We start from the raw sequence: 25,216 nt of genomic DNA on the forward strand, positions 1-25,216 counted from the left end.
TTTAATTCTCCTCAAACAGTAGGTCCGATGGGTAAGTTTTTTGTTTGCTATAAATTATTTTTAGAAACCACTTTGGCAACACATTTAGCCTTTTCAGGTGATTTTCAGAGACCCCGCCCAACCCAGGATGCCACATAGGAGAAGTGAGTTTGTACTAATGTCGGTGGTGAACCTGGCCAATACGTCTTTGATGTCGACGCCATCTTTGCCACTTCTCTGTCCATTACGGCCTCTAGGCCATCGGCTTTTTCCGCGTTCACCTCGTACATCATCTTCATCTTGCCGGAAGTGAACACGGGCGTCAACTTCCGACGCAACTGACGCCAAGGTTCGCCTTGCATGTTGAACAGGTTAGCGTCCAGGATGTCCAGGTGTTGTAACTCCTCGGAATGTGCTGTGAAATGCTCGAAGTCTGACGTCAGTATGAGCTTGACTATCGAAGGATTGATGACTATGAAGACCGACTTGCACATCAGTTACACTCCTCCATACTTGGCGTTCTTCCTCTTCAATTTGGTGTAGATGTCGAGGAACACGTCTTGTCTGGACTCGTAATTTTTTAGGATTGCTTTCAAGTCTCCGTATACGGGTTCAGGATCGAGCTGGGGCACTCCGCGCCTTTCCCAGTAGCCGTGTAAATAATCGGAGTATAATTTAAACAGCAAATATACGCCGCTTAGCACTACGGTTGCTACTAGTAACGTAGACATTTTTGACTGGTCTCTCGCGCGATAAATACCGCACTCCGCCTGATAAAAATAATACGGAGGCCCCCGTTAAGGATCGTTCGCATTCGAGCTCAATGTAGTAGAATAGCTATGTGAATTCAACAGCAATGTAAGGTGCATACTGGTCCGCTAAAGGCCTGCAAGCAAAGTTCTTGAAACGATTATACGATTATATGAACATAAGAAAGTGCTTTGCCATTCTCGAACATCTTCTTCTTTTTTAGCCTGTACCAAATTCACTTTGGGACATACGAATCTTCAAGTTCCTTCTAGCATTTTCTTCCGTTGTAGGCTGTTTGTATCCAATTTTAAATCATCCGTCCATCTCATTGGCGTTCTTCCCCTGGGTCTTCGAACTGCATATGGCCTCCGGCTGATGTTTGCCATTTGTTAGTTTCTCCCCTGGCTACATGTCCTCTGCATTTCCATTTCAGCCTTAATACTTTGCGCACCACGTCGGTTACCCTTGTTCTTTGTCTTATCCATGTATTGGTCCCATTGCATGTTGCGTGACTTTTAGAATCATCATGTTCTTCTTTGTGACGATCCATGTTTGTACTGCGATTTTTTTGTCACAGGTAGATGTATTTCCTCGTTTTTCCATTTATAACTTTTATATAATTTTCGGCATTTTTATGAAATTTGGTGTACGTCTTTTAATTTTTGAGAGGCGATTTTTGACACGAAAGCATTATTTTTATTTTTACCAGTGGCGTTTGTACGTGGTGTGGACTGAAAATTTTTAAAGAAAAAAATAGCGCGCCACTGCTTTTTTTGAGAACAAAAAATATTTTTAAAATCTTCATTCAGTTGGAAGCAAATTTGGTGCACGGACTAGCTTTCGCTTAAAAAAATAAATGAATAAAAAAAATTAACTACTAACAGTAACTGTAAACTAAAGAATCCTTAATACAATACTCTCCTAGAAAAAAATAAATTAGAGCAACTGCGGGAAATAACCCCCTCCCCCAACCCCCCGACTTCGTTACATGCATTTGCACGCCTTGTTAGGAACTGGCGAACCCTTTCTAAAATACCAAGGATGTTCCTAATAACTGTACAAGAGTCTTCTATCCGATTTCTTAGATTTTCCTCACAGATTTTAAACCAAAATTTGCAATAACAAATTCTTTTCAATTAATCAACAAAATTAAAAATATTAAAATCCCTTTTAACGCAACACTATTATCTTTTGATGTACAAACTTATTTCCCAGTATTACACCTATGGATGTGATAGATTTAGTAGATTTCACCCTCACTCGGAAACAGGTTAACCCATTGATGAAACAAGATTTATTACATTGCTTAATAGTATCTTTAGACCAAAATTATTTTGAATTTAATGGACCTCTTCTCTTCTATCTAGTAATTTCCACATTAAAGATATTAAGCGTTCCGTCACAAAATACACTTCACCACAACCTTCCAAGAGCAATGAAACCGAAAGCGATCCCATAATTGCCACCGTTGTCCTTCCTTGTATTCAAAACATCACTTGTCTAAAAACCTCTCAACATCTTCGATCCGTCAAATTCTTGCATGTAATCAATTCTTCTACTAACGAAAAATCCGAGAGTCTATAGAAATCTATAAGCAACCTAACAATCTTAATTGCGACTCAGGATTCTACCTATCAGCAATATGGGAATCAGTCATCCGAGGCGGTGTTTATGCGCCTCATTTAGCTCCGTCCCCTTCAAACAATATATAAGCAGGTACAGAGTAAAATGCGAGCCAGTTTCAATCAAGCTCTGAAGAAGCCAACAGGCGAAACCCTAACTAGTTAGAATCAACAAAAACCAACGCAGGAGAAATCCAGATATTTTATAAAAAGTAACCCGTATGTTCCATCTAAGATTATTATCATTTAAAGTTCAACTTATTTTGTTTAATTAAATTAAATTAATTTGAAAATGGCTTCAAACTCTACGATTTTTTTATTTTTATAACGGTAAGACATAGGGAAAACCAAACAAAGGCCACTTTATTTCCATTTAAACTAAGCGAGACGTAACAACGTCTACGAAGTCGATGTTGCCAATTGCGGTATCCAAATTCGTCACGAAGCATTGGCGATATCTACCCATAGTCCACCTTCCACCGCACTGATGAACGTTCCCCTTGGATACGCCAATGGTGTCCGCGTTTTCGGGTTCAAACTAAAATTGTATCTCCGGAGTAGGGTCGCGATGCCTACTTTGCTTTGTAGCATTCCAAATCTCATACCTGCGACAGATAGATTGCAATTATCCCCCGTACTAGTACCAGCTAGAAGCAGAAACGACAGTACGGAAGGTTTAAGTAAGACCTAAACAAGATGGTAAAGTGTATAACGTAGAATATTAAGCTTAATGTGTTTCTATAACATAATTCTATACTTTAAACTTTACTGCGCTTAAGTCATGCTTAAATCTCTAATGCCCTTAGTTCTTCTTCAGGTTCTTATTATTCTTAAGCTATCATCTATTATTTCCTAGAACAGCTTCGTTTAAATACTTCCTTATTTACAGTTGATTTGGGTATCGCACAACTTTCCTCAGACGTTGCAAAAGAGGAGTTGAAAACAATTACATAAAGTAATATCCGAATGGACGTTTGCATAATATGTTCAATAATTAACAAGCAATAAATGAAATAGTTTTCTACAGTGAAATAAAAAGAAAAAGAAAACAAACAGTTGGTACTTACAAAAGGTACTTTCTATGAAGACGTGTGAACAAGTTTAAGCTTTTAAATATAGTCACAATTTAAAATTATTTTTTAAACATACGGGGTTGCTCAAAAAATTGTGACGAATGAAACATACATTTTTTGGGTGGAAGCCCCTACTTTTAAATGATGTAAAATCCATCAGAAAAAGTAATAATATATATGTAGCATCTAATTTAAATTCCGTCGCATATGAGCATTTTCTTTCTTGTGATACCTTTTAATACGTATTCGTTGTTTGTTATTGCTTATATATTTGTTATTTATCTAACATTATTAACTATTATTGTTAATTAATTAATTATACTAAGATAATTTTATAATTTTATATTGGTATTATACTGACAATATCCAACACTTGTAACTTAAGTCTTATAATCTTTATCTTTTTATATATTTTACATAACCTTCGAATGAAGTCGATATTAAATATGTGTATTCTACCTTCAAAAAAACTGGCAGCATTTTAATTTTTATTCAACTTTGCAAACTAAAATTTTAAAAATAATAATATATCTTTATCACGCTACATAAAAATACGAATCAGAAATTTTAAATAAAAAAAATTAAACAGAAACTAAGAGCTAAGCATGCAAATCAAACTTTAGACAATGCATGACGCCTTAAATGTCTTTTAAATTTATTAGGAGTACCACAGCTTTTCATTTTTTGCGGTAAATTGTTAAAATGGTTTAGGCCATGGGTGGGCAAAAGCCGGCCCGCGGGCCGGATCCGGCCCTTTTGCTAATTTTATCCGGCCCGTTGAAAAATTCCGCACGCAATTTTTTTTAAACTCTTTTATGAGATTTTGTTGACATCAACATTATTAGTGTGCGTACTGTATATATAATAGGCGTTATAAAATGGGCGGTCGGCTGACTACACTAGTGTGGACGATGCCGCGAGCTTGAAACAATCCTCGCGCGATTCTCATGCGGGTCGCTCGCGACGATCGCTCTCAGGGCGGTTTTTTCGTAGAACACAAAGGAGATGGCGCTAGGTTCGAAATGCATGTGTGGACGTCATATGCTGCACTCCTCTCACTTTTAGAGGGACGACAGGTCGCACCACGCGTATTGTTAATTCTGATTTAGCACTGATCGCATACCCTTTTTTGTTCGAGTCTAATATTAGTTTGCAAATATAAAATTCAAAAAGTGGACTTTTTGTAAGTAAAATTTTAAAACATTGGTTTTATTTTATTGTATTAATTAAATTATTTATTTGTAGACCTTTGTAAAATGAGTCAATCTAAAAAAAGAAAAGTTGATTTCGAATGCAGAAACTTCAATGAAGCTTGGACGGTAAAATATCTTTTTACAAACATTAATAAGAAAGCAATTTGTTTAGTTTGTCAGGAAACAATTGCTGTTTTCAAATTCAAAAACTTAGCAAAAAACTTGAATAAGCAACAAAATATTTTTACCAAACAAAATAATATAGAGAAATCTACCACAAAAGCAAGTTATGTCGTCGCACACAAAATTGCTAAGTTCTGTAAGCCGTTTTCTGAAGCAGAAGCAGAAGAAGCATGGTACAAGTGTCGGAGATATGTTGTCCTGAAAAGAAACATATTTTTGAAAATGTAAGCCTTTCGAGAAGAACAATAGTACGACGGATTGAAAATATTTCAGGAAACTTACTTGACCAGCTAAGAACAAAAATTGCTGATTTTACCTGTTGTTCTCTGGATTTAGATGAGTCCTGCGATATTACTGATACAAGTCAATTATTAATATTTATTCGCGGCATTAACAAGAAATGTGAAATTAGCGAGGAACTTCTTAGTGTGCATCCGATGAAAGATACAACTACTGGTGAAGACTTCTTTCTCGCTTTTGAAGACTGTTTAGTTAAAGTAAGTTTAACTTGGAATAAAATAGTAAGCGTCCCCTCATTGCAAGCACGGCGAGAATCATTGAAAAATACAGATTTTTTTAAATATAGTGCAATAACACAAGACCTGCATTCTGAATTCCAAAGAAGATTTCAAGATTTCAAAGCTATTGAAAAACCTTTATTAAGTATGTTCAAAAATACCTTGTTTTATTTGGTTCGACATATATTTGTGAAAGAACTTTTTCTTTAATGGTTTCCACGAAAAATAAATATCGATCACAAATTACTGACGAAAATCTACACTCGGTATTAAGGATTGCTACAAGTGATTTGGAACTCAATTTTGAAGAAATAATGGCAGATGAACATTCGAGATTTCACGTTTCGCATTAACTTTAAATATTTATTTTAACGTTTGATGTTTTTCTTTTCTTTTTTGAATTCTATTTACGGGAGACATTTTGAAAATTTCATTTTGGCCCGCGCTTTAAAGTATTTGCCCACCCCTGGTTTAGGCCCTTATGTAATATAGAGTTTTGTACATCAAGAGTATAACATTCTCTAGGCATAAAATTACCACGACTTCTTGTATTGTAAGAATGAATATCTCCTAAATAGGTAACATTTTCACAAACATAATCAGGAACACACTGCTGCTTAATTTTAAAAATCAATACTTAAACATAACTCTTTGTTTTTTACGGCCAAGGAATGAAGTACACGTGTATAGTTATTAATAAAAAGTGTTGAAGGATTTTAACAGGAATTCAAAACAAAATTTGAGAAATATTTGTTGCGCTCATTTGGGCCACCCTGTATATTTTAAAATAAGTTTAACTTGTATCTCCGTTGTCTTATGAGTTGTTGAAGTGTTTAAATCCAGTGGAGTAGTTTTTTAGTTATGAAGCAAACATATATGTTTTTAAATGGAACACACTGTGTATTATTTTTTATATTAATTGAAAATTATTTAAGCTTTTTAAGGTTGTTTTGAAAATTAAGCTAAAAAAAAAAAAATTGGGGCCGTAATGCTGTAATAACATTTTTGCGATTACCCAAGCATATCCTGGGTCCTTCGCCAAAAGGTAGATAGGTGTAATCTACTATGTTGGATTTGTTCTGGTCGTCAAACCTTTCCGGGATGAATTTGTCCGGATCGGGGAAAAAATCCGGATCCGTCTGCAGTCCCAGTACAGAAATTTCTATTATCGTTCCTTTTTCTATTTCCACGTGGGTACCGGGTATTGTGTAGTTCTTGGTGCACATCCTCGGCAGAACTGCTACTGGTGGATGAAGCCTCAGCGCTTCTACAAACACAGTTGAAAATATGCACGCCATTATTATTTCTTAATATATCGAACTATTTACAAATCAATCAATCAACAAGGATATCCTAGATAATCTTTGTATGGAAATCGCAGTGCTAATACGAGATAATTGTATAAAAAGAACAGGTGGATATGATTGATATTTGATAAGGCTCGATATTTTCAAAATAAAGGTACTTTTCCATTGCTTCACAATTTTCGACGAGCCGGGCTCAAAAAAACTTGCATCTGTTGGATGTATTTGAGTTTGTATGGGTCTTTGTTATGCCTTTAAGACAAAGGCAAAATGTGTAAACTTTATTGACAATTTATTCATAGTTATTCATATTTATCATATTCAAAGGCTCTTCTGGCATTTTTTTACATTCTCTTCCGCAGCTGTTGCAGATAATCTTGGTCTAGTCAGGAACAGTTTATTTTTTAAATATCTCAATAAAAAGGTTTAATGCGTCTAAATCTGGAGGGGTAAAGTCTGTTCATAGATATAAGAAAGTGACTAACTAATTGGAATTAAGGAAAGACCCGGCCAAGCTGTAAGAATGAAATATGGCCGAACAGGTCCGTGTTTTGCTTAGAATTTAATTATTTGGGGTTTTTATGTTTAAATCTAAAATAAAATTACAAATTATTTTTATTACCAACTTAAATTACTTAAAATTATTCACATAATATATCAGTATCACTATCGTTATCATCGCCTGTTCTAGTTATTATTTGTTCTATATCATTTGCAATATGGACATGCGATTGTTCTGCTTTTTCTATATGTTTAACAGAATTTGCCCACCTTTGTGGAGGTATGTTAAAAACTTCGGTTTTTATAAGTTTGAGGACATTGGAGTTGACACGGGGAAAAACATTGTTACGACGAATGGCAGATTTTAGTTGGTGCCAAACAGATTCAATGGGATTAAATATACAGTGGTCAGGTGGAAACCTTAAAACTGTATGCCCTAGATTTTTTGCATAATTATCACAGACGTATTCCTTTTGTAGGTTCAAGTTTTGTAGAACCTCCATTAATTGCTTTTTGATATAATCTTTGTGAACATAAATGTCGTTATTATACATGTAGTTTTGGATTGTTGCTTTCAAATGACTTTCAAATAAATCAGCGGTGGTGTCTTCATTGTAATCCAGAGAAGAACCTTTAATATTTTTCGCAGACAGAGAAAGTCCATTTGGAATCCAACCACTTCCATAAGGTAGTTCTGCCACATTTAACGCCGGCTTCATCTTTTTTAAGCCTCCTAATTAAGATATCTAATGTAGGCACGCTTTGTTCCTCGTATAACTGGCAAATTTTACGCATTTTATATCTTGATCACTTTCATCTATACTCGAGAAAATGTCAGCATCGCTTCTTTTTTTCCTGGCTGAAGTAGGCTTATTCACAATTTTCCATACTGTTGATGTTGGAATTTTCGTCAATGTGGCCGTTTCGTCTAAAGATGCTTGCTTGCTGGCACCATGTTCAATGAGAGTCAAATAAACATTGTTTATAACTTGGTTGTGTTTTCTACATTTGGGCGGGAGCATCTCCTGAGATGCAGCAGACTCGCACGAAATAAGAATGAGTACTAATAAACTTAAACTAAGCAGTATACCAAACCAAAGAATATTAAACACAACGAAAACTAACCACAATTTCACCTGAATTTAAATTCCGAAACCTTAGGTAATAATCTTGTTGCATAGTGACCACCCTTGGATAATCCCATTGAAAAGCAATCGGTCACTTTCGTATATCTATGAACAGACCATACCATCTTGCTGGAAGTCTAGGTTATTGATGCTGTGCTTCAAAAGTTAAAAGAATGCAGTAGTAGAGCCTATGGTCAAAGGCTCTTCTGACATTTTATAAGATTTCTGGGTTTATTCTCCTGTATCCATCAACTGTTCTTTCACTCTGCTGTGGCAGAGCCCTTGGTTTGGTTAAGAAGAGTTTATTTTTTAAATGCCCCCTAAAAAAATTTAATAGGTTTAAATGTGGAAATCACTTCATGTAGGTTATTGATGTTATGCTTCAAAAGTTATAATAGAAGAAACAAAATTATTTTTTTTTTCAAACTTTTTTTTATAAGTAGCGACCACCTTCTTTCTGGGATTATTCTTCTGCACCCATCTGCTGTTCTTTCACACAGCTGTTGCAGAGATCTTGACCTAGTTATGGACAATTTACTATTTAAGCGACCCCATAAAAAAATTGTTTAAATCTGAAAGTAATCCGAACCATTCATATCTATTATTTAAAAATTCACTCACAAAAACAGCGTAGGTCTTTATTGTTGTTATGTTGGGGATAATTTTCAATCGCTTCAGTTATTAGTGGCCATCGATTTCGTTTATGAATATATTTCTTCGTTAACATTATCTGGGATAAAAAGTGGCCCCGTTATGAGGTTGCCGTGAATTGGGAATCCACGTGACCTTGGTTTTTGTTCCATACTGAACCAGTGGCTTCAAGTTCTGTGTTGGATGGTATAAATCATTGTCAGTGTTTATTTTTGTCATATGATTTTCGAGAAAATATGTAGCATATAGGGAAATTGAGTAAGTCGGCAGTTTGTTTTACAAAAATTTCTCCAAAATCTGAAATCGGGTGTAAAATATGAATTTCCAGCAAAAGTAAAGTACACCATTATTTATATATCTATATATCTACAATTAACTCGAAAAAGTGAACATCACTGAAGCCTTATCAGTTATCAGAAATATTCAACTGGGATTTTCATATATTAGAATTGATAATTTACGTATAGCGTTTAATAAAATTCCGTATCGTGGTAGAATAGAAAACGATATTTTATCATCAAAATGCAATTATTAGAAAAAACTTCCAGTCGTTTTAAAGATTATTTACATTTTTGTTTCTTCTCTTTCATTAATATTAAGCACAAATATAATCGAACAAAAGATAAGAGAATAATTATGCTATCTACAGGGTATTCAATAAAAAAATGCGAAAAACTTAAGAGGATGATTACTTGATAACAAATGGTAGTTAACCAAATCGGAAAATTCTATAACCAAGAGATGTCGAAGATCACTGTTATTTCAATTATTTACAGGGTTTTTCAGTTATAGACAAAAATTTAAAAAACCCTAGAAATTCGTAAACTAATTAATTAATTTCTTCAAAAATATGGCTGTTTGGTGCATACAGTTCTGCAGGCAGCTTTGTCTACATATAATTATATATATATATATATATATATATATATATATATATATATATATATATATATATATATATATATATATATATATATATATATATATATCCGTGAATCAATACGTGAGAATATATATATATATATATATATATATATATATATATATATATATATATATATATATATATATATATATATATATATCCGTGAATCAATACGTGAGAATATATATATATATATATATATATATATATATATATATATATATATATATATATATATATATATATATATATATATATATATATATATATATATATACATATATGTGACGACACTATACTTCGTTCGTTTATTGAACTCCGACTGGAATCCTGCGGATATTTCGCCAAGGTCTCACTTGGCATCTTCAATGCTCGCGATCCGAAAACACCTTGAGTGTTCGAAGTATTTTCGGAGTGCGAGCATTAGCAATGTACAGGGTGTGTCTGTAATTTGCAAAAAAAAAAGTAAAACATTGTTACTTTCGAGAAATCGATTAAATCGAATTATAGCTATTATTTGTACTAATTTGAATATTTAGCAAAGTTTGCTGAAACGTTGAAGTTCAGCGAAACTTGAAAGACACTTTGTACAGGGTGTATGCACAATAAAATTACGATTTTGTAAAAGTTCCATAGTGGTCCGCAGGAGCAGGATAGAAAACCATTGCGTCTTTTTATCACACGAAACCGCGAAGTTCTTTCCTTTTGTAATAAAAAGTTGTTTCGCCCTAGGCGCTACCAACTTACCCCGCCCCGCGACGATTTTTCTAAAGCAATCTTGTTATTTATGTTTTTTATTGGCTTATGTTTCTCATGGACTGCTAAAAAATTCGAGAATTATGATTGAAAAAAAAAATGTTTTTTTCTTTCCGGATTATGTCCGTACCAATGGGATTCTTTTAGGACATTGTTCAGCAAATTTAAGTCTAATAGTTTCTAATATTTACCTCGAATTACGCTTTCGGTGTATTTCATATCAGTAACGGCTTCGTAGGTCAACTTCCCTCCGTGGTTCCTCAAAACGCGGTCCACGTCCTCCCTTATTTTCAATTGCGTTTCGGGACTATGAGTGAGCTCGTACAGAACGTATGTCATGGTGGTAGCGGCTGTCTCGAATCCTGCTAGGAACAAGAACAGACAATGGCCGATCACCTCCAACTCCGTGAGGCTATCCGCACCCATTCCCTCCTCCGTTTTGAGGAGTTTCTTGTCGTCGCTCAAACATCCCCGGTTCTTCAGCTGAATCATGAGGTGCATAAAGTCTTTCTTGAAGACGTCGTGCTTCTCCCGGTATTCGATGGTGTCTTTTACCATTTTACGGAAGAAATCCTCAACTGTTTTGGAGCTCGGTGGCACATTGGAGCTTCCGCCCGCTAGAGCTTCCCACACCACTCGAAGCAAGCTTTTGGTGTCTGTAATGGGAGTGAAAGGGACTTCCCCGTGCTTTCGAATTTCCGCGCTAGGATCGTTCAAAGTGTTATATTCGATGCCGAACGCACAGCATCCGATAATGTCGGTGGTGAACCTGGCCAATACGTCTTTGATGTCGACGCCATCTTTGCCCACTTCTCGGTCCACTACGGCCTCCATTCCCTCTGCTTTTTCCGCGATCACCTCGAACATCATCTTCATCTTGCCGGAAGTGAACACGGGCGTCAACTTCTTTCGCAACTGACGCCAATGTTCGCCTTGCATGTTGAACAGGTTAGCGTTCAGGATGTCCAGGTGTTGTAACTCCTCGGAATGTGCTGTGAAATGCTCGAAGTCTGATGTCAGTATGAGCTTGACTATCGAAGGATCAATGGGTACGAAGACCGGCTTGTACATGAGATACACTCCTCCGTACTTGGCGTTCTTTCGCTTGAATTTGGTGTAGATGTCGAGGAACACGTCTTGTCTGGACTCGTAATTTTTTAGGATTGCTTTCAAGTCTCCGTATACGGATTCAGGATGGAGCTGGGGCACTCCGCGCCTTTCCCAGTAGCCGTGTAAATAATCGGAGTATAATTTAAACAGCAAATATACGCCGCTTAGCACTACGGTTGCTACTAGTAACGCAGACATTTTTGACTGATCTGTCGCGCGGAAGCGAGAGATGATAAATACGGCAATCGGCCTGATAAAATTAATATGAAGGCCCCGTTAAGGATCGTTCGCATTCGAGCTCGGTTTAAACTGTAGTAGAATAGCTATGTGCGTTCAACAGCAATGTAAGGTTCATCCTGGTCCGCTAAAGGCCTGCAAGCAAAAATGTTGAAACGATTATACGATTATATGAACGGAAGAAAGTACTTTGCCTTTCTTTAACATCTTCTTCTTTTTAGCGGGTACCAAGTCCATTTTCGGACACACGCCTCTTCAAGTTAGTTCTTGCATTTTCTTTTTGTATCCAATTTTAAATCATCCGTCCATCTTATTGGCGTTCTTCCCCTGGGTCTTCGAAATGCGTATGGCCTCCGACTGATGTTTGCCATTAGTTAGATTCTCCCCTGGCTACATGTCCTGCGTATTTCCATTTCAGCCTTAAGGCTTTGCGCACCACGTTACCCTTGTTCTTTGTCTTATCCATGTATTGGTCCCATTGCATGTTGCGCGACTTTTAGAATCATCATCAAAAATAGCACGCCACTGCTTTTTTTGAGAACAAAAAATATTTTTAAAATCTTCATTCAGTTGGAAGCAAATTTGGTGCACGGACTAGCTTTCGCTTAAAAAAATAAATGAATAAAAAAAATTAACTACTAACAGTAACTGTAAACAAAAGAATCCTTAATACAATACTCTCCTAGAAAAAAATAAATTAGAGCAACTGCGGGAAATAACCCCCTCCCCCAACCCCCCGACTTCGTTACATGCATTTGTACGCCTTGTTAGGAACTGGCGAACCCTTTCTAAAATACCAAGGATGTTCCTAATAACTGTACAAGAGTCTTCTATCCGATTTCTTAGATCTTCCTCACAGATTTAAACCAAAATTTGCAATAACAAATTCTTTTCAATTAATCAACAAAATTAAAGATATTAAAATCCCTTTTAACGCAACACTATTATCTTTTGATGTACAAACTTATTTCCCAGTATTACACCTATGGATGTGATAGATTTAGTAGATTTCACCCTCACTCGGAAACAGGTTAACCCATTGATGAAACAAGATTTATTACATTGCTTAATAGTATCTTTAGACCAAAATTATTTTGAATTTAATGGACCTCTTCTCTTCTATCTAGTAATTTCCACATTAAAGATATTAAGCGTTCCGTCACAAAATACACTTCACCACAACCTTCCAAGAGCAATGAAACCGAAAGCGATCCCATACTTGCCACCTTTGTCCTTCCTTATATTCAAAACATCACTTGTCTAAAAACCTCTCAACATCTTCGATCCGTCAAATTCTTGCATGTAATCAATTCTTCTACTAACGAAAAATCCGAGAGTCTATAGAAATCTATAAGCAACCTAACAATCTTAATCGCGACTCAGGATGCTACCTATCAGCAATATGGGAATCAGTCATCCGAGGCGGTGTTTATGCGCCTCATTTAGCTCCGTCCCCTTCAAACAATATATAAGCAGGTACAGAGTAAAATGCGAGCCAGTTTCAATCAAGCTCTGAAGAAGCCAACAGGCGAAACCATAACTAGTTAGAATCAACAAAAACCAACGCAGGAGAAATCCAGATATTTTATAAAAAGTAACCCGTATGTTCCATCTAAGAATATTATCATTTAAAGTTCAACTTATTTTGTTTAATTAAATTAAATTAATTTGAAAATGGCTTCAAACTCTACGATTTTTTTATTTTTATAACGGTAAGACATAGGGAAAACCAAACAAAGGCCACTTTATTTCCATTTAAACTAAGCGAGACGTAACAACGTCTACGAAGTCGATGTTGCCAATTGCGGTATCCAAATTCGTCACGAAGCATTGGCGATATCTACCCATAGTCCACCTTCCACCGCACTGATGAACGTTCCCCTTGGATACGCCAATGGTGTCCGCGTTTTCGGGTTCAAACTAAAATTGTATCTCCGGAGTAGGGTCGCGATGCCGACTTTGCTTTGTAGCATTCCAAATCTCATACCTGCGACAGATAGATTGCAATTATCCCCCGTACTAGTAGCAGCTAGAAGCAGAAACGACAGTACGGAAGGTTTAAGTAAGACCTAAACAAGATGGTAAAGTGTATAACGTAGAATATTAAGCTTAATGTGTTTCTATAACATAATTCTATACTTTAAACTTTACTGCGCTTAAGTCCTGCTTAAATCTCTAATGCCCTTAGTTCTTCTTCAGGTTCTTTTTATTCTTAAGCTATCATCTATTATTTCCTAGAACAGCTTCGTTTAAATACTTCCTTATTTACAGTTGATTTGGGTATCGCACAACTTTCCTCAGACGTTGCAAAAGAGGAGTTGAAAACAATTACATAAAGTAATATCCGAATGGACGTTTGCATAATATGTTCAATAATTAACAAGCAATAAATGAAATAGTTTTTTACAGTCAAATAAAAAGAAAAAGAAAACAGACAATTGCTACTTACAAAAGGTACTTTCTATGAAGACGTGTGAACAAGTTTAAGCTTTTAAATATAGTCACAATTTAAATCATTTTAAATGATGTAAAATCCATCAGAAAAAGTAATAATATATATGTAGCATCTAATTTAAATTACGTCGCATATAAGCATTTTCTTTCTTGTGATACCTTTTAATACGTATTCGTTGTTTGTTATTGCTTATATATTTGTTATTTATCTAACATTATTAACTATTATTGTTAATTAATTAATTATACTAAGATAATTTTATAATTTTATATTGGTATTATACTGACAATCTTGACAAAATATATAAAAATATCTTTTTATATATTTTACATAAGCTTCGAATGAAGTCGATGTTAAATATGAGTGTTCTACCTTCAAAAAAACTGGCAGTATTTTAATTTTTACTCAACTTTGCAAACTAAAATTTAAAAAATAATAATAGATCTTTATTAAGCATTACGCTACATAAAAATACGAATCATAAATTTTAAATAAAAAAAATGAAACAGAAACTAAGAGCTAAGCACACAAATCAAACTTTGGACAATGCATGACGCCTTAAATGTCTTTTAAATTTATTAGGAGTATCGCAGCTTTTCATTTTTTGCGGTAAATTGTTAAAATGGTTTAGGCCCTTATGTGATATAGAAGTTTTGTACATCAAGAGTATAACATTCTGTCGGCATAAAATTACCACGACTTCTTGTATTGTAAGAATGAATATCTCCTAAATAATAATCAGGAACACACTGCTGCTTAATTTTAAAAGTCAATACATAAACATTAAACATAACTCTTTGTTTTTTACGTGCAAGAAATGAAGCACACTCAACATGCTTTGAATTGGCGTGTGTATAGTTATTAATAAAAAGTGTTGAAGGATTTTAACAGGAATTCAAAACAAAATTTGAAAAATATTTGTTATATTCGTCGCGCTCATTTGGGCTACCCTGTATATTTTTAAATAATTTTAACTTGTATCTCCGTTGTCTTATGAGTTGTTGAAGTGTTTAAATCCAGTGGAGTAGTTTTTTAGTTATGAAGCAAACATATATGTTTTTAAATGGAACATCCTGTATATTATTTTTATATTAATTGAAAATTATTTAAGCTTTTCAGAAATATAGATTAGTATAAGGTTGTTTTGAAAATTAAGCTCAAAATTTATTTTTTTTCATAACTTAAAAGCAGTATATTTTAAAATTCGTTAGGAAACTACTATTGGTAATAAATTTTAACTTATTATATATTAATTATTACGAAATAACATTATATCTAAAGAATATAAACATAATATTATTCCTAAAACGATTTTTTTTTTAAACTCTTCAATAACTTAAAAGACGACGGGGATGGGGGGGGGGGAAGGTCCCAAAATTTTTTTGGATGTCACCCTCTATCTCAAAAACCGAGGGGTCAATGACGATTTCGTTGATTGAGTCTTTCATTTCACAAAAAAACAGCACAGCGTCGCGTAACTCGCAACTTTCTATCTTAAAAAATAACCGAGATCCATCATAAAAATGCCCAAAATTAGGTACCCTGCATATAGACGCAAGGACAGGCTGAGGCTAAATTTCTTTTATCATAATTATCCTACCCGAAAAAGTTAGATCTATGTTTGTATAATAAATTGCCATCAAATGTTACAAAAATAAAATGGGGTCGCTTTATCTTAATCATGTGAAAATACAAGTTATAATTTAAAAACTTGAACGTAGGATGACATCCAAGACATCCGACAATAAATATACCGTCGAAACTCTATATAACGAAATTGAAGGGACTGCTTAGGGACATTTTATATAAATATTTAAGAACTACATTTAATGTTTCAAATAATCGGTCATTTTCTTTTGAATTTTTTTAGTATGCCAATACGCATCCCCTACTTTGGCTTGTATTCTCACCATTTGGTGTGTTTTTATACATACCTATTAGGACGACCAGATTCTCGGTAATTAGATTATTAGTGTAATGAATTCTGAGTAGATAAGAGACAAGTCGGCCTACATTCCTTACTTTGTTACCTGATGTGCCCTTTTTTCTTTCGGTATAAAGAGTGGATTAATACATAGGTTTGTATGGAGACCTAAATTACAACAAATTTGGATCGTAATACTGAGAAAAATAATAAAATATTTGTGTTGCCTAAAATGTTTATTTATTTTAATACGTATTTGTTAGATCTGATGATGCCCTAGGAGGACGAAACATGTTACTTACTGACCTAACGTACATACAGATACTGTTTTCCTTTGAAAATATTACTATGTATATTTGAGTATGCAAAGTTTTAATTATTTTTACGCGGTACGAAATTTGAAGACCTTCAATTTGAGGAAAGCTTTTACCATGTGAACTTCAACTCAACTTCAACTTCAACTTCAGAAAATGCAGCAGTGTTTAATTCTAAGTTTAAGTTTATGAGATGATTCCCATAGATAAAAAATTATTTTTTTTATTAAGATACCAACCAAGAATTATTGAGACACTGTTTACGGTGAAAAAAAAAACAAACTGGGGTCGTAATGCTGTAATAAAATTTTTGCAATTACCCAAGCATATCCTGGGTCCTTCGCCAAAAGGTAGATAGGTGTAATCTACTATGTTGGATTTGTTCTGGTCGTCAAACCTTTCCGGGATGAATTTGTCCGGATCGGGGAAAAAATCGGGATCCGTCTGCAGTCCCAGTACAGAAATTTCTATCATCGTTCCTTTTTCTATTTCCACGTGGGTACCGGGTATTGTGTAGTTCTTGGTGCACATCCTCGGCAGAACTGCTACTGGTGGATGAAGCCTCAGCGCTTCTACAAACACAGTTGAAAATATGCACGCCATTATTATTTCTTAATATATCGAACTATTTACAAATCAATCAATCAACAAGGATATCCTAGATAATCTTTGTATGGAAATCGTAGTGGTAATACGAGATAATTATATAAAAAGAACAGGTGATATGATCGATATTTGATAAGGCTCGATATTTTCAAAATAAAGGTACTTTTCCATTGCTTCACAATTTTCGACGAGCCGGGCTCAAAAAAACTTGCATCTGTTGGATGTATTTGAGTTTGTATGGGTCTTTGTTATGCCTTTAAGGCAAAGGCAAAATGTGTAAACTTTATTGACAATTTATTCATAGTTATTCATATTTATCATATTCAAAGGCTCTTCTGACATTTTTCTAGTGCAGTCAGGAACAGTTTATTTTTTAAATATCCCAATAAAAAAGTTTAATGCGTCTAAATCTGGAGGGGTAAAGGCTGTTCATAGATATAAGAGAGTGACTAACTGATACGAATTAAGGAAAGACCCGGGCAAGCTGTAAGAATAAAATATGACCGAAAAGGTCTGTACTTTGCTTAGAATTTAATTATTTGGGGTTTTGTTAAGAAAGATAATAAAGAAATATTTATTTATTTATGTATTTATGTTTAAATCTGAAATAAAATTATAAATTATTTTTATTAATTACTTAAATTCCTTAAAATTATTTACGTAATATCACTATCGCTATCATCGCCTGTTCTAATTATTATTTGTTTTATATTATTTGCAATATGGATATACGATTGTTCTGCTTTTTCTATATGTTTAACAGAATTTGCCCAACTTTGTGGAGGGATGTTAAAAACCTTGAAACTGTATGCCCTAGATTTTTTGCATAATTATCACAGACGTATTCCTTTGTAGGTTCAAGCTTTGTGGAACCTCAATTAATTGCTTTTTGGTATAATCTTCGTGAAAATAAATGTCGTTATTATACATGCAGTTTTGGATTGTTGCTTTTGTGTCACATGTGGAAGGCGTTTTAGTCAACTGTCTACTGTGATAACTTGCATTGTCCATTACAATGACGCTGTTAGGAGGAATGTTTGAAACTAGTTTGTTTTTAAAACAACTTTCAAATAAAACAGCGGTGGTGTCTTCATGATAATCCAGAGAAGAATCTTTAATATTTTTCGCAGACAGAGAAAGTCCATTTGGAATCCAACCATCTTTAGAGCCAGCATGCAAAATAGTTATTCTTTTACCTCTTTTTGATGGCGCGTTTGTTTTACAATTATCAGTTGAGTCTACCCAACCCTTTTCCGGGGTATCATAAGTGTCGAACCAGGTTTCATTCAAGTGAATAATTGGCCTTTGTTGTTCCCTGTAAATCCCAATTTTTTCTAGATATTCCAGTCGCCATTTCCGAATTCTAAAAGATTCCATTAAAACTTGCCTTTTGTCATTTTTTTTAAAATCTAAACCCCATGTGTTGAATACACTTCCATAAGGTAGTTCTGCCCCATTTAACACAGGTTTCATCTTTTTCAAGCCTCCTAATTAAGATATCTAATGTAGGCACGCTTTGTTCCTCGTATAACTGGTAAATTTTACGCCGTATTATATCTTGATCACTTTCATCTACACTCGAGGAAATGCAGCATCACTTCTTTTTTTCCTCGCTGAAATGGGATTATTCACAATTTTCCATACAGTTGATGTTGGAATTTTCGTCAATGTGGCCGCTTCTTCTAAAAATGCAATAGAATAGTGTTTTCTACATTTGGGCGGGAGCATCTCCTGGGATACACTAGACTCGCACATATTCGCACACGATTCAACACACGCTGTATTACACACAAAATACGAATGATTACTAATAAACTTAAACTAGGTAATATACTAGACCAAAGAATATTAAACACAGGTAGGTATAAAATTATTTTCTATTACGGACCACAATTTTATCTGAATTTAAATTCCGAAACTTTAGGTAATAATCTTGTGGGTCATTTTCTTATATCTATGAACAGACCATACCCTCTTGCTGGAAGTCTAGGTTATTAATGTTGTGCTTCAAAAGTTAAAAGAATGCAGTAATAGAGCCTATGGTCAAAGGCTATTCTGACATTTTGTAAGAGATTTCTGGGATTATTCTCCTGTATTCATCAACTGTTCTTTCACTCTGCTGTTGCAGAGTTCTTGGTTTGGTTAAGAAGAGCTTGAGTTTAATGGGCTTAAATGTGGAAATCAATTCATGTAGGTTATTGATGTTCTGCTTCAAAAGTTATAATAGAAGAAACAAAAATCTTTTTTTTTTCAAACTTTTTTTTATAAGTAGCGATCACCTTCTTTCCGGGATTATTCTTCTGTACCCATCTGCTGTTCTTTCTCGCAGCTGTTGCAGACGTCTTGGTCTAGTTATGGACAATTTACTATTTAAGTGACCCCATAAAAAAAATGTTTAAATCTGGAACCATTCATATCTATTATTTAAAAATTCCCTCACAAAAACAGCGTAGGTCTTTATTGTTGTTATGTTGGAGATCATTTTCAATCGCTTCACTTATTAGCGGACATCGATTTCGTTTATGAATATATTTCGGCGTCAACATTATCTGGGATGAAAAGTGACCCCATTATGAGGTTGCCAAGTGTCTTTGTCAGTATCATCTTCGCTTAGTCAATGAAAAAACTGAATTGGGATTCCACGTGACCTTGGTTTTTATTCCATACTGAACCAGTGGCTTCAAGTTCTGTGTTGGATGGTATAAATCACTGTCAGTGTTTATTTTTGTCATATAATTTTCGAGAAACCGCGAAACGCCTTTTTTTTTTTAAATAATAAGTTGCTTCGCACTCCGCCTTACGAACTTGCCCGCCCAGCGTCGATTTTTCGAAAGCAATCTTGTTTTTTATTGGCGTCTACAGAGAAACGGAGATCGAAAGGACATTGAAAAGAAACTTTTTTTTTTCCCGGATTATTTCTGTACCGATGGGGGTCTCCTAGGACATTGTTCGAAAGCAACTAGGAACTAGAAATTTAAGTCAAATAGTTCCTGTTTCGACAAACTACCCTGTATATTTACCTCGAATTACTTTTTCGGTGTATTTCATATCCGCAACGGCGTCGTAGGTCAACTTCCCTCCGTGGTTCCTCAAAACGCGGTCCACCTCCTCCCTTATTTTCAATTGGGTTTCGGGTCTTTGAGTGAGCTCGTACAGAGCGTACGCCGTGGTGGTAGCGGCTGTTTCGAATCCCGCCAGGAAGAAGAACAGACATTGAGCGATCACCTCAAACTCCGTGAGGCTATCCGCACCCATACCCTCCTCCGTTTTGAGGAGTTTCCCGTCGTCGCTCAAATATCCCCGGTTCTTCAGCTGGATCATGAGGTGCATGAAGTCCTTCTTGAAGACGTTGTTCTTCTCCCGGTATTCGATGGTGTCTTTTACCATTTTAGTGAAGAAATCCTCCACTATTTTGGCGCCCGGCGGAACACTGGAGCTTTCGTCCGCTAGAGCTTCCGCCACCACTCGAAACAAGCTTTTGGTGTCGGTAATGGGAGTGAAAAGGACTTCCCCGTACTTTCTAATTTCCGCGTTAGGATCGATCAAAGTGTTACATTCGATGCCGAAGGCGCAGCTTCCGATAATGTCGGTGGTGAACCTGGCCAATATGTCTTTGATGTCGACGCCATCTTTGCCCACTTCTCGGTCCACTGCAGCCTCTAGGCCGTCGGCTTTTTCCACCACTACCTGAAACATCATCTTCATCTTGCCGGAAGTGAACACGGGCGTCAACTTCCTTCGCAACTGACGCCAAGGTTCGCCTTGCAGGTTGAACAGGTTAGCGCTCAGGATGTTCTCGTGTTGCAACTCCTTGGAATGCGCTGTGAAATGCTCAAAGTCTGATGTCAGTATGAGCTTGACTATCGAAGGATCGATTGGTACGAAGACCGGCTTGTACATGAGATACACTCCTCCGTACTTGGCGTTCTTTCGCTTGAATTTGGTGTAGATGTCGAGGAACACGTCTTGTCTGGTCTCGTAATTTTTTAGGAGTCCCTTCAAGTCTCCGTATACGGGTTCAGGATCGAGCTGGGGCACTCCGCGCCTTTCCCAATAGCCGTGTAAATAATCGGAGCATAATTTAAACAGCAAATATACGCCGCTTAGCACTACGGTTGCTACTAGCAACGCAGACATTTTCGACTAGTCTCTCGCGCGGGAGCGTCAGATAATAAATACGGCTGATAAATATAATACGGAGGCTACATTAAGGTGGCTCGCATTCATCGGACTGAATTAGACGCGACAGGATAGAACAATTTATAGTGAAATAAGAACGTGTGGATTTGGGACACGTCAATGATCTTGTATAGGGTGGCCCAAATTGGAGGGGCCTCAAAACGCATGTTACTGGCTTGATTTTCGAGGGAAGTCAAAAACTGAAAACCGCATCGTGATATGTCAAGACGTTTTTGAGCTACCGGGTGATTCTCAAAAATGTGCGGTAGGTTGCCTTCATGCCGAACATCTCTGGAAATATAGATTTAAAGCCGTCTGTCGATTTTCGTTACTTTCAATATAACATTTTATCATATCGCACTTTCCAAACATTTCTATAGCTTGACGACGACGCTCGTTTTGACAGTGGGACTTGTGCATCATGGCAATTGTTTTTATCTGATCATAGTTACCTAAATAGATAGCGTAAAACTGCATAGGCCAGAGTTAAGCACAGCCTACTATGGTAGTTCTTAAAAATTGCAGATATCTTTTTAACTATTGAACTGAGGTAGCTTTTACTTGATGAAAATCCATATATCAAAATAAATAAGAACTAAAAGTTCAGATTTTCAAGAAATTATATATTTTTACATGACAATTGTTTGGACAACATCGTGTCATTATCAAATGTAATATTTGCAAACTACCTGCTACTTTACATATACCGAAAAATGACCATAAAACCTTAATTAATGTTGTTGCGAGCATTTAAATCAATAACGGAGAGGTATTTAAATGTAATTGATCGTTTGTGGCTGTAAGTAAATATCAAAATTGTCGTCAAAAATGTGTTTTTCCGTGTTTAAGTGTGTAGCATAATTAGAATCTTTTTTTGTTGTTTTTAAACGATCTTTTATGTTCGTTAATGCGTTTCTTGAAGGATCTACCTGTTTGTCCAATATAAATTTTAGGACAAGATCCGCATTTCAACCTGTAGACACCTGATTGTTGAGATTTTGGGCATTTGGTTTTATTGTTTTTTAAAAAATATTCCTATTGTGTTGTTAGTTCTGAAAGCTATTTTTAAACCACATTTTGACAAATATTTTGAAACTTTCTCACTAGGTTCTCCTATGTTTGTAATTGTTTTAAATTGTTCTTGTTCGGTATTAGGTTTCGGATAAATAGAGTTTACTGTTGTCTGGATTTATTTTTTATTTATAATTTTATCTATAATGGAAGGATTGTAGCCGTTGTTCAGTGCAATTTGTTTAATGCTATTAAGTTCTTTGTTGTAATTTTCTGTTGAGAGTGGCGTATTAAGAAGAAGTAAAAGAGTCAAATGCAGCCATTTTGTATGTACAAGGGTGATTTGAGGTGGTATGTATGACTGTATCCGTGTGTGAAGGTTTATGATAAATGGAAAAATTGTTTTGCGTTTTCTTAATAGTTAAGTCTAAAAAATTAATAGAGCTATCCTGTTCAATCTCGATAGTGAATTTTATACGATTATGTAATGAGTTAATGTAATTCAAAAAGGAATTCAATTGTCTGTCCGTTCCAACAAAACAAGCAAAGACATCATCCACGTATTTATACCACCATAGAAAACTTTTACTTAAAGGATGTTCTAGTATGATATTTTCCAAATTAGCCATAAAAATCTCGGCTAACGAAGGACTAAGTGGGTTTGCCATAATCAAACATTCCTTAGGGATGTAAATGTGTCTATTAAATTCAAAATTATTTTGGTCTAAAGATACTATTAAGCAATCTAATAAATCTTGTTTCAACAATGGGTTAACCTGTTTCCGAGGTAGGGTTTTGTACATCAAAAGACAATGGTGTGGGATTTTGATATCTTTAATTTTGTTGATTAATTCAAACGAATTTTTTGCTGCAAATTTTGGTTTAAAATCTGTATGGAACTTTAAAATATTTACTAATTTTATTGAGAGTTTAACTGCTGGAGCTGTTAAATAAGACACGACTGGTTGTTATTAGCTACATGTTTGTTTAAATTAGAATCGTTAATGTCCTTAATTGCTAATTCACAATCGATCTTTAAACAGTTTAATTCTCTATTAATGTACGAGTGGTGTAAGTTAAAGTTGAAACTTTTTCCAGAAATTCAACTTCATTTTTATAAAATATTATGTCTGTGAAATGTCTATTCGAACTCTATAATCAGATGTGTCAAATTCTAGGGGATTAAGTCTATGAGACAATTCAGAGTCTATTACCTTTACATAAACGTTGTTTGTATCCCGTTTTCTGTACTCGTGTCTTCGTTCTTAGTTCATCCATTTCGCCTGGCCTTGGATCTGGGCTTTCCTTACCGCGGAACTTTTGTTGTTGGTTTTTAATTTTATAAACTTGAGAAAAACCTTATTTTGCAGACATTTGTTAAAAAACCAAATGTTTTGGGAACATATTCGGCAACGTAGAAGCAATTTGAAATACCAAATAGCCAAGAAACCAATTTCCGCTTCTTTCAAAAATTGACCTAAGGTGGCTTTTACTTGATGAAAATCGATTTATCAAAATAAATAAGAACTAAAAGTTCAGATTCTCAATATTACATTTGGTACAGACACGCTGTTACCAAAACAATTATGTAAAAATACATAATTTCGTGAAAATCTGGACTTTTAGTTCTTTTCTTTTTAACTACTTCATAAAAATAGTGTATGGGACATTGTTTGACAGGAAATTTTATTGGAAAACTATTTTTTAAAAAATTGGGGTATTTTATTTTTAAAAAATGTAACTTTGTGTTATATCTCGTGAATTAAAGTCTTTAAGACAAAATCGGTGAAACGGGAAGATTTGCCCTTAAAAAATCTTCAACAAATGTTTTTAATATAAATATCTATCTTTACATAGGGTTTGTAGAAACGCTTTGACAAATCATGATGCGGTCTTAGTTTTCGACTTCTCTCTTTTGGACTAACTATGCCGCAACTGGTTAAATCCATAGAGGTTTCTCGAAAACGGGTATGGTCTGTTCATACATATAAGAAAGTGACCAATTGCTTTAGAATGGGATTATCCTAAAGATTATTACCTAAAGTTTTGGGAATTTAAATTCAGGTAAAAAAAAATATTTTATATAATAATTTATTAGTAATCATTCTTATTTCGTGTGTAATACAGCGTGTGTTGAATCGTGTGCGAATTATGCAAAAGATGTGCGAGTCTAGTGTATCTCAGGAGATGCTCCCGCCCAAATGTAGAAAATACTATTTTATTGAGACTAAGGAAGTTATGGACAATGTTTATTTGACTCTTATTGAACGTGGTGCCAGCAAGCAAGCATCTTAGGAAGAAACGGACACATTGACGAAAATTCCAACATCAACTGTATGGAAAATCCCATCTCAGCGAGGAGAAAAAGAAGCGATGGTGACATTTTCTCGAGTGTAGATGAAAGTGATCAAGTTATAATACGACGTAAAATTTACCAGTTATACGAGGAACAAAGAGTGCCTGCATTAGATATCTTGATTAGGAGGCTTGAAAAAGATGAAACCGGTGTTAAATGTGGCAGAACTATCTTATGGAAGTGTATTCAACACATGGGTTTTAGATTTTAAAAAATTGACCAAAGGCAAGTTTGGTTAGAATATCTAGAAAAAATTAGGATTTACAGAGAACAACAAAGGCCAATTATTTACTTGGATGAAACCTGGTTCGACACTTATGATACCCCGGAAAAGGGTTGGGTTGACTCAACTGATAAGTGTAAAACAAACGCGCCATCAAAAAGAGGTAAAAGAATAACTATTTTGCATGCTGGCTCTAAAGATGGTTGGATTCCAAATGGA

The 25,216-nt window shown here is 35.0% G+C and overlaps 1 protein-coding gene across 1 annotated transcript; it reads right to left on the bottom strand.

Moving 5' to 3' along the window:
* Positions 1 to 488: 488 nt before the first annotated feature.
* LOC132705147 (uncharacterized) lies at positions 489 to 21,445 on the bottom strand. Its single transcript, XM_060675582.1, has 6 exons — positions 20,249 to 21,445; positions 16,943 to 17,194; positions 13,754 to 13,916; positions 10,774 to 11,969; positions 6,334 to 6,585; positions 489 to 2,956 (listed from the first exon to the last, which is right to left on the bottom strand). Exons 1-6 carry the CDS (start codon positions 21,363 to 21,365, stop codon positions 2,790 to 2,792), a joined length of 3,147 nt encoding a protein of 1,048 aa, XP_060531565.1. The 5' UTR covers positions 21,366 to 21,445; the 3' UTR covers positions 489 to 2,789.
* Positions 21,446 to 25,216: the final 3,771 nt, after the last annotated feature.

This window comes from Cylas formicarius, unplaced genomic scaffold (genome assembly GCF_029955315.1).
Source record: "Cylas formicarius isolate icCylForm1 unplaced genomic scaffold, icCylForm1.1 PGA_scaffold_7__23_contigs__length_41026272, whole genome shotgun sequence".
NCBI lineage: Eukaryota > Metazoa > Arthropoda > Insecta > Coleoptera > Brentidae > Cylas > Cylas formicarius.